This window comes from Maylandia zebra, linkage group LG2 (assembly GCF_041146795.1).
Source record: "Maylandia zebra isolate NMK-2024a linkage group LG2, Mzebra_GT3a, whole genome shotgun sequence".
Classification (NCBI taxonomy): domain Eukaryota; kingdom Metazoa; phylum Chordata; class Actinopteri; order Cichliformes; family Cichlidae; genus Maylandia; species Maylandia zebra.
The window spans coordinates 14513523-14524406 of record NC_135168.1 but is presented as its reverse complement, the minus strand read 5'-3'; the positions used below and the strand labels follow the sequence as shown (position 1 = coordinate 14524406).

The 10884-nt window shown below is 38.8% G+C and overlaps 1 protein-coding gene across 1 annotated transcript; it reads left to right on the top strand.

Moving 5' to 3' along the window:
• The first annotated feature begins 797 nt into the window (after positions 1 to 797).
• Positions 798 to 9151, top strand: spon2b (spondin 2b, extracellular matrix protein). The gene is made up of 6 exons (XM_004553599.5): positions 798 to 937; positions 2003 to 2263; positions 2623 to 2846; positions 3965 to 4156; positions 5481 to 5667; positions 8111 to 9151. Exons 2-6 carry the CDS (start codon positions 2029 to 2031, stop codon positions 8287 to 8289), a joined length of 1017 nt encoding a protein of 338 aa, XP_004553656.1. The 5' UTR covers positions 798 to 937; positions 2003 to 2028; the 3' UTR covers positions 8290 to 9151.
• Positions 9152 to 10884: the final 1733 nt, after the last annotated feature.

The window sequence follows — 10884 nt, the reverse complement described above, 5'->3', positions numbered from 1 at the left end:
GTAAAATCTTCCAGAAATAGTTCGGAAGAGTAGCTCTCTGAACAAAGGTGACCAATCATGGTAATCATTGCAACAGCTCAATACAATTTATACAGTTTAATACAAAACACAGCTCATCACTTTTCAAGTACAACTTAAGCACAACTTCTTAAACCACTGACTATACTAGATCAGTAAGTTTTTTGCCAATCACTTACCAAGAGCCACCAAAAACACAATCTTGTTGTGTCTGAAACCCTGTAACTCCTCTGCATTTTGTAATATAATGCTGACTGACTTTATAAGCCCCTGAAAAACACATCAAAGAAAGTATGCAAATTGACAACGACATAGGCAATAAAACTTCCTAGGTGACTTAAAAAGCAGCACTGGGACTGGATCTAGTAGCTCAACTGAAATTCAAAAATGTGACCAAGAAACCGTTAGAGAATAAGTACACCATTAACCTCATTAGTCATATATGTAGGTTTAGAGAGCTACAGTATCAAACTGTGAACTGAAACTCTAACCACGGACTGCATCGGACTCCTGGCAGTGCACGCAGAACTGCTGAACGCATTATTCATTTAATGGGATACTTATAAAGAGTACGGGAGAGAGGAGGAGGCGGGTGAAGGAGGGAGAGCCAAAGTCAAAGGGCATGAAGGGGGCAAGGAAGTCATTTGCATGAAGATAGAGACTGAGTGAAAGCGTGGAGCAAGCTGGAGAGGGGAGTGGAGCCCAAGGGGGAAGAGGGGGGGAAATAGGGGAAAGGAGGGGAGGAAAGCGAGGGGTGAAACTCCTAAAACACATAAATAGGCGGAAAAGGACTTGGAACTTTGCAGTCACTCGTCCCGACAGCCACATCCACAGCTCTCCTCTCCCCTTCTCCTCACCTTCAGCCCTCTACTCCACTCAGCTGCAGTCCATCATTCATCTGGAACCCTGAGCAAACCCAGTGAGTAGTTTCTACAGCACACATTTACCCTGTTTCTGCATAGCCTTCCAGCTAAAAGACTGCTTAGACTACTAATCTACACAAATTGATGGATGTAAGAGTTGAACCATAGGTACCTACAGAGCTGTGAGCTATTAACAGTTTTTAAGACACAGGACTTTTAAACAAGTACAAAGTATTTAAGTGATAACATATTCAGAGTAAGCAAAGGTGATAAAAAATGTAAATGTAGCCATTTTTAATTTAATTGTAAATATTTAAATTAAGAACAAAATGTTAAAAGAATGGAAAAGCTGCTAATTCTGAAAGACCTGGCAGTGTCAAGATAAAGTGTCTTACTTGCTCAGGGTTAAATACTAAAAATGTGTTGCAATCTATGCGAAAGCTGTTCATTTATATACCCTCTGAGAAGCAGGGATGCAGCACTTGAACTCTTCATTAAACAGTGACACATATGAGCATGAAAGTGATACTGCTAACTGAACGACTAAATCAGAAGACCCACACTGGAGCTTTAATGACAGAGTTCAGGGAAGATGCAGCCATGACTGGAAGAAGGCAATAATGAGATATCCAATGGAGAAGAAGAATAGCTTACTTCTATTTAGTACCTTTAATGCAGGTAATACAGAGATGGATGGTTTAGCAGACTGCAAGTGCGATTACACTTTCGCTGTATGTATCCTAATAAATGTCAGATTTCCTTCTGCCACTTTAACAACGCTAAACTAACTTTACAAGTATAAAAAGTGGAAAGACTGCCTAGAAACAAATGTCCCTTGTATAAAGAAGTTGTTAAACCCAATGTTACTGGTGTCTGATCACAGTTTTCTTGGTGCTGATCTGTCTTAAATATATAAGATTATAAGAATCAAAAAGAATGAGAAGACTTTTATTTGGAAAACCAATATTTATGGTTAGGCAGCTGTTATAAGACCTTTATAAAAGAAAAAAGTACAAAATAGTGTTTACTGTGTAGTAACTGACCAGGTACTTCTTTGCAGCTCTATATTATTACTGACTAGTCTTCCTTCTTTACCATTTTCTTTTATGCACCTCATTCAGGTCTTCTCCCCCGATCTACTCTTATCATGGACACCACAAAAATGACTATCTCCTTCTCTGAGGCACTCTGTCACCTGATTGTCTTGATGCTAAGTCTGGGCCAAGGAATTCATTCGATGCCTGTCCCTACTGACATCCCCATGTGCACAGCTTCAGAAACTGCCCAGTATAGTCTAACATTTACTGGCAAGTGGACCCAGGCAGCTTTTCCTAAGCAGTATCCTCGCTACCGTCCTCCTGCACAGTGGTCAAATCTTATTGGTAAGTGCATCTAACCTAAGGCAAGTTATTAGTCACATTATTTTCAGGTCAATGTGGCAAGATCTATTGGGTGGTTGAAAAACAGAAAGCTACAACATAAAATGTCTTTTGAATAAATCAGAAGAGGAATGCACCAACTGTTTACTATAGGGTTATTCAAAAACAATCCTATTTTTTATTTGTATCACATTTTACCCACTAGTAGGATGTTATACATCTGCCCAATTCAGTCCAAAAACACTAGAAAACAGTCACAGAACTCCATTAATTTCCCTTTGCCGAGATGTACCGTACATGATCTCACTATTCAGACTAACACCTGCTGAAACAACAATTTTTCATCCTTTCTTTTCCATTAGGGGTGACCCACAGCTCTGACTACCACATGTGGCAACGTAATGAGTTTGCCAGCAATGGAGTGAGGGAGTTCACGGAGAAAGGTGAGGCTTGGACGCTTGTGAAGGAAGTTGAGACGGCCGGTGAACGCATCCAGAGTGTTTATGGGATCCTCTCCGCTCCCGCTGTCGTGGGCGGCACAGGCCAGATGCACACTGAGTTTGAGGTCTTTGCCAGGCACTCCTTTGTAAGTTTCTCAACAGGGCATTAAGTGCATGCAAGGCTTGTCACTGACAGGTCAGCATAGATAAGGTGGTGTGAAGAATTCCCAAATAAGCACTTAGAATCATAGCTCTGTTTAGCCCAATAATAAAGCCTTACAGATAGGTACCCAGACCAAACAGGTTTCAAATTTGACCATAATATAAATAAACTGTTTTAAAGTGGAAATTATCATTCTAGGAATCAGCACCACATCAGATTATACAATAACTTCCACTGTAGTTTGCAAAGGTTACAAATATTTCAGTGTCAGTGAAGTTTTTAATGTTTCACTGTTATTTAAATTTCATGTAAGTGCAAATAAGAAATTTGGTGTAAACTCGGACATTATTTCTACTGAAGATGTTTTGTTGCTATGTTATATATTATATGTTAATATATATATCAAAATTGCAACCATTTTAAAATTTGCATCCAGTGTCTTTGTAGTCAAATAATAACCTGCCACACTACTGATAATTGTTCATAATATGAAGTTATACTGTGAGAAAAACTGCATAATGCCTCTTTAATTAGGCTGATGCAGCAACAAAATGTTCCTATAAAACAAGCTCCTGACAGTTATTTTTTCCTGTAAACTACACCAAAAAGCGAGCTTCTGTAACTGTAACAAGTCTAATTAATGTCTCTTCGAATTATGTAACCTCTGCAGAAGTTTGCAGTTAAACTTCCCACTGATGAGTCTCTGGGTAGCTAATAAAACCTCTGGCACATCTGACGAAAATTTGTTAAGCTTGGAAAAAGCCAATTGGAAACATAAGATGGTCACCAAAATAAAAGCAAGCCATGCTGGAACAAAAGTGCACTTGTAGAGTGGTGGATCCGGTACAAGACTACGAATCTCTATTATGTCATGCTTAAAAAAAGAGCATATTAATGCACAATAAAATAAATCATTGTAAAACACAGACATCATATATGATTTAGAAGTATTTAGTGGTCCTTGAAGGAGGTTTGAGAATTAAGATGTTGGAAAGATGTTTGGAAAGGATTTTATTATGTTTTTCTTTCCTTTTCTATTCTCATCTCTGCCTGTGGCTACATTTTAACTCACTTCTTATGTTTTACTTTCTCCATTCACAGCTGTCATTTATTGTACGTATCGTCCCAAGCCCGGACTGGTTTGTGGGTGTGGACAGTATAGACCTGTGTGATGGCGACCACTGGAAAGAAAATGTGTCAGTGGATCTTTTTCCATATGATGCAGGAACTGACAGTGGGTTCACCTTCTCGTCTCCCAACTTTGAGACCATCCCACAGGATAAAATCACACAGGTGGGCAGCACAGGTGCATGAATCCATAGTAAACCCGGGTATTTAGAAATCCTGATTGTCAACAGCTAGTAATGAAAACATTAGTGTTTCTATTAGACTCATACAGAGATGCTGTATTGAAGTGATGTACAGCAACACTCTACGGCTGCTGAATTTGCCCAAAAATTACAACACTGCTTTAACAAAATAAACTACACTCATTAGAATATTTATTTCTGCACATTTCAACCAGAAAAAGCAAAAAGAATAGAGACATAACTATAAGGCTATATTTAAGGTAAATTTAAACATAATTATAAGTTTTAAAATGCATCCCTCAACCAATAACATGGTGTAAGTCTTATCCATCAGTACACTGCAAGCACAATGGTCCAGGGATAATTTAGGTCTGGTCAATACCAGCATCTTTTTTTCATATTTAAGACGACTTTTTCATCAGCTACAAATGTTAAGTTAGCTGGTTAGACAGTAATGTCAAAATAGTACAAAAAACTGAAAAAGACTATGAATAAACAGGGAAACAAAACAGAAACTTTCTGACTTTTTCACAATTTGGTCATATTGCTGAATTTATATTATAATGCACTACAGTGGAACCCCGACTTATGAAATTAATTCGTTCCCGAGGGTCTTTCGTAAGTCGAAAATTTTCTTAAGTCGAAGCACCCATCGCGCCTTTTGAGTGAACGATAGGCTATAGGCTAATTGCTAACTGGAACACCAATACGTCGTTCAAGTGAAACAGCAAAGCGCAAGTACGAAAGCCAAGGGGGTTGTCACATGATTCGGAAGGCATTGTGGGCATTGTAGGCATTCTGGGCTCAGCCAATCACAGCCAGCGGATTTCGTTACGTGGGCATTTTGCCGTAACGCGGGCAGAAATATTGCTGCGAGTGCCTTCGTAACTTGAATTTTTTGTTAAATGGGGTATTCGTAAGTCGGGGTTCCACTGTATATGGAAATCATCACCAGGCTGAGTTCAGTGAGACATAACAGAAAATCAATTAAAGTGTAACTAGTAAACTATATGAGAGTATTTGAGGTTTAGTAATGTTGATAAAGGTAATTAAGCCACCACCGACACAGCTGTGTGCACTATCTGCCTCCAGGAAGCACCTAAAGACATTTATACTTCCCTAAATCCTCCAGCAAAAATCAAAAGAATATGGCAGCTGTTGCCGTGATACCAGCTTTCTTTTCTATTAAACTGTAATTTCAACTTTTAGTATCAATTGTAAGCCCATGCAGCAGCAAAATCAGTCTGAAGAGGCTTGTTACAACACATATCTTGATAGATATTCCTTGTCCATTTTCCTCTTCACAGATCACTTCCTCTTTCCCTAGTCACCCAGCCAATTCCTTCTTCTACCCCCGCCTAAAGCACCTACCACCCATTGCGAAGGTCACACTGACCAAAATAAAGAAGACCAATAAGATCATCAGCCTGCCCATGGAGCCCACTCAATCCAACCAGCTGCCAACAGGAAATGAGATTGAAGATAAGCTCATAAGTAAGTCTGAATAACAAGTAAATGAAGAATTTCTGTTTTTATATGATTCATCTACTTTCTTTGAAACATGCATTTTACAGCATAGTACAGAACACAATAACAAAAGCTAGAACTCAAGGATGTGGCAGTTAACATCTCAGTTTGGTCTCAGTTTCACACTCACTAGAGTCCTATGTTTTGGGAAATGTTTATGGGAAAATTAGGAGCAGTCGTTTAAATGGCATCATGTCCTCCTTTATGTCTTAACACAGATCCATGCGTGAACCATTACTCGCGTAACCCCGGTTCTCTGAAAACTGAGTAATCTACTGAGTGACAATTGAAAGAGAACTCTACACAGGGCTCTAGAGTGCGACCAATTTGGTCGCAAAAGCACAATGTTTCCAGAAAACACATTATATTATATAAATTATTATAAAATTTGTGTGCGCCTAACTTTTTAAAGTTAGGCGTACCGGTACGCCCATGGCAAAAAGTTAGTCTAGAGCCCTGCTACATTAATCCCAATCCTCAATGGTTCTCAATCTGACCTGGTTAACACACCAATAGGGATATTTTTATCCCCATATATTTATCTATGTTTTATTCTGCATTCAAGATACTGTCTTGGCAGCTACAAGTCATTCTGGTGACAAACCCTGAATGCATCCATAACTGAATTAGGCAAACATATGAGACAAAGACAGACTTCAGAAGAACACCAACTCTATAGTGTCTTTCTTATTCTACTGATACTATATATATTATATTTGTTGTTAAAGGCTAAACTAAAAGTATATACAGAACAAAATGAATACAGAATTCTACATGCTTTGTCAAACTCAGGTGTAAGGTTTTAACATAAGGCAGGGACTTGCTCATTTTGGGGGAATTTAGGAAACATTACAGGCCACACACAAACTAAACTGTTTCCAACCAAAGACCAGAAAATCCAAGCCAGAGTCAGGGTACCAGAAAATACCAGAAACACATCTGGCATCTAGTATAAGAGGCAAAAGATGTGTGATAAAAGATGTCAAAGAGTACTTTATGAAAACTGTGTAGAAATTATATACAGTAAATTTTTAGTCATGATGCCAAGTGGGACATAAACACTGGAATTTATTTCATGGGTGAAGCTGGATATGTGGGTTCCGAGACTATTTAAGACTCTTCTGTAGAGAAAGGAAGAATACAAAGACATCTTGGAAAATGTACATGGAAAAGCTGTATCAAACTAAAAGTTAGCAATGCAGCAGACAAGTAACTTTGTGTGAATGATGCATGTGATAGGGAGGGCAAAACAGCCTTTTATAAAAGCACAATTCACCATGGAAAGTCTAAATAGATGACTTGACTGGGAAAAGTTTTTTTAAGGGGGAAAAAGTAATAGATAGCATGTTGGGGCCTGGCAAAAGAGCTGACAGAGCATTAATCAGAAGCAGGGTTGAGGGTAACTGCAAGGGTCTGAGTCAGCATCACAGACTACAAGACCGTTCCCCCGACAACCCATCAACAAACAACAGAGAATGGCCAACAATCTGTTGGGGTTTCCTCCCCCTGTTCCCAATGCTCCATCTTACCCTTGTGTCTGTTTATCCTACCCCTGTCATTATCCCTCCATCGTATTTGTGTATTCTCCCCAGAGCTTGAACAAAACTTTTCTTTAATGATCAGTAAGCACCTGTTCTAGATCTGTGAGACACTGATGGAAAATCAGGTTAAATCATCTTTGCGTTTCTGCAACCTTTTGTCACATTAACCTTCGCTTTGTTATTCTTGAACATAAATTTTAAAGGGCGTTATCAGCCTTTCACTTGATATCCAAATGTCCATCTATGCAGCTTCCATACAACCTCCCTTCCTTCTGCTTTTCTACTCTCTAACTGACAACTGCGATTCATATCAGCTGCATAGAAGCCCACCAAGAGCTTGACTGAGGTACATCAGCAAGTAGTCTGAAAGCACCAAAAAACATGATGTGATGATAAGACTTTAAAAGGATTACATTTTTATTAGGTTAGCTGAAAAAGCAGAAAGTCAGAGGATGCTTCCTTACCCTCTATTATAATTGAGGTGTCTCCTAATAAGGGGCTAAATCATGATCTGTTGCAGAGGAGTCATTAAGTAGCAGCACTGTTTACTCTGAGGCAAAAATAAAAAAAGTAAGCACAATGAGCAAAAACCCACTCTACAAATGAAAGTAAAGCAAAATGAAAATTAACTCCAGCAGTGCAACCACTGCAAAGAGTCTATAATGAGAAAATGTGGGTTCATAAGCCCTACACACAAAGCACGGCAACACCCTTTAATAATTTTGTGTTATAAAAAGAAAAGAAGATTTTCCTGATTACGACATATTACTCATCTTATAAGTCATGTGCAAAAAGTTAAGAGCAACAAATTAGCAGAATGGAAACCTGATTGTTAATATGATTGCTATGCTGCCCGCCCTTCTCTGCAGATACCCCTCTGGACTGTGAAGTGTCAGTGTGGTCTCCCTGGGGCTTGTGCAAGGGCAAATGTGGAGAGTCAGGCGTTCAGCACCGCACGCGCTACATCATAATGCACCCAGCCAACAATGGAGCAGCCTGTCCCCTGCTGGAGGAAGAGCGGAAGTGTTTCCCAGACAACTGTTTATGACTAGGCCAGGAAAGGAGGGAAAAGAAAGAGAGGAAGGAGAGGAGAAAGAAGAAGGAGAGGAAAGCCAGAAAAGGGAGGAAAGGACGAAGACGCAACAGCAACAGTAAAAGGTCCACGATTTAATCACATGAAGTTTAACCATCACAAACCAGCTTCCATCGGCTCTCCCTGACCAAACTGTTTCTGTGGAAATCACTAATATACATACTGATTATGTGACTGTTCAACTGGGAGAGTGTGCCTTAAAAAAAATCCTTAATCTTCCCTTCATATTGATAGATCTGACAGCACTAAAGAGGTGTAGTTTGGCAAAATAGCCATTAGACACCAATTCAGTTTTGGCAGATGATCAAAATTGTCTGGGGAGAGATCAATGCTGTTTGGTAATTAGAAAATGAGCTGAAAACACAAGTTGGCACTGTAATTGGATTTGCTTTGACACTTCTGAAGATCACAAATATTTGTTTGCTACTCCCAGCAGCTTTTATTTAGAGGATTTAGAAATAAATCCTGGCATAAGATCCAAAATTATACAAATTATATCAAACTAAGAAAAGGTGGAAATACGGTGCTTCAATAGCCCCATTAGCAGAAGTAATATGATAACAAAAGTGACATATACACTTTCCTAAATTTAAAACATAATGTTTAAAGAAACATTGCGCTTGTTTTCCTAAAGAAAATGGATATATTTATTGACAGGATTTTAACCTGTAGTGTACAGCATATGAAATCTGAAATAATTTGTATTCCTTTACGTTACTGAGTTAAAACAGAAAAACTTGCTTTGTAAAATACTAAAACACTAAAAATATGTGTATTTTTTTTGTAAAGGTCAATAAAATGTAAATACAACTTACAATACTGTTTCCTCTTTGATTCCTGTTTTCTCAAGAAACAAATGGTGGCGTCGTTTAATTAAAACTGTCATGGCCTGTTGATTATCACCTTTAAATATTAGGCATGCATTAAGTTAATATTACTGATGTTGCGTTTGCAGGATCCAATGGAGTGTAGAGGACAAGCTGACCTCGGTTCACACAGTTTTGGACTGAATTCACCCTAATGAAGTGTTGGTCATAAAGTGAACACAAGTGATCTCCAGTGATTAAAGAGTTCATGAAATGTTTAGAACTCAAAGATAAAAAACTTAAAGCAAGAAATTAATTTCACATAAAGGCTATAAAGCATAAATCCTACTGCACAAAAATATATATGTACATAGAAAAATGACCTTTTCCTTCAGGGCATGATGAAGACGACATAATTTTAAGTAAACGATATTAGCGTAAATATGTAGAACAGATATTCCCACCAAGCCAGCACTGAAACTACAGACGGCAGACTGAATAGCAATAAGAACTAAACATCTGGGACATGAGGGATGTCCTTCCGTTCGGAATGACGAGGGAGAGGAAAATTACTGAGCTAAAGATGTGTGTTTTAGCATTTCTATTGTAGGTTCACTAACTATGTGTTAGAAGTAAGAGTAATGTAAACATCCAGTTTGGTGCAATGTCATGAGAAATATCCCTGCTTTGTTTGTGAAATTGAATTTTTAACAGACACAGTATAAAACCTGTGGTTATTTTATTGGTATGATAAAAGTACTGATTTACTATTCAAGCTTCCTGTAAAGTTACCAGAGTGTGGGATGAGAAGGAAATCTGATTCTTTGCTTACTTTAGAAATGACAACTTTTGCAGATGCTAAATATGAGATGGGTTCATTCAGTGTGTGTGGGAGTTTTCTCTGCATGTGACCTCATCTAAGGTAAACATATGGCATTTTACGCAATGGACTTGATTACATTTCCTACACTGATTACTAGGGATGGGTATTGTTTAGGTTTTATCCGATACCGGTGCCAAACCGGTACTTTTGAAACGGTGCTGGTGCTTAAACGGTGCTCAAACCGGTGCTTGAAGAATGGAGAACACAAAATTGGTCCACAAAAAAAACCTCTCATGTTCAGCTGTTTTTTTGTAAAAAGATAACAATGTTAGCAGCTATGGGGCATATATGGTATCACTCTTGGCTGGAAGCAGTGCTTAAACAATGGAAAAAAAACACAAACTTTGTCCAAAAACCTCTCATGTTTAGCTGTTTTCCACTTTTTCTTTGGTCATTTTAGCCTTTTTGTCCAGGGTGAAGGGAGTATCTGCCATCAAACAAGAAGACAGCCGCATGTAGCTATGATGATGTTTGCTAGTTCACCTTACATGCATTAATGTAATAACGTGGTTAGCCTACTCAACGTAAATTACACATGAACAACATTAAGCTACTCACGTAGAGAAGAACGGCTGCTGCTGCATCATCATCATCATCATTTCTGCTACAGTGGCAGGGCTAGGGGCCAGGACTCTCCTCTTCGGGTTTTTGGGGGATGTTGCTAACTCCGGGTCCGATAACAGGCACCACACCCGCAGTAGATGTGCACGGTGTGAGGTCTCGCAGCAAGCTATCAAATACGGTGCATTTCTCGGCTTTTAAAAAAAAACCCGCTATGCGTCGCCAGGTGTTTCATCGGATTTGAGGTGTTACCTCCTTTGACAGTATCACAGTATCGGCTTAAAGCACCTGTTGCAGGCT

Excerpts from the sequence above, each read along its gene's own strand:
- spon2b (XM_004553599.5), top strand. The coding sequence starts at position 2,029 with ATGGACACCACAAAAATGACTATCTCCTTCTCTGAGGCACTCTGTCAC. Across the intron at positions 2,264-2,622 it reads ACAGTGGTCAAATCTTATTG|GGGTGACCCACAGCTCTGAC; the intron begins GTAAGTGCATCT and ends CTTTTCCATTAG. Across the intron at positions 2,847-3,964 it reads TCTTTGCCAGGCACTCCTTT|CTGTCATTTATTGTACGTAT; the intron begins GTAAGTTTCTCA and ends CTCCATTCACAG.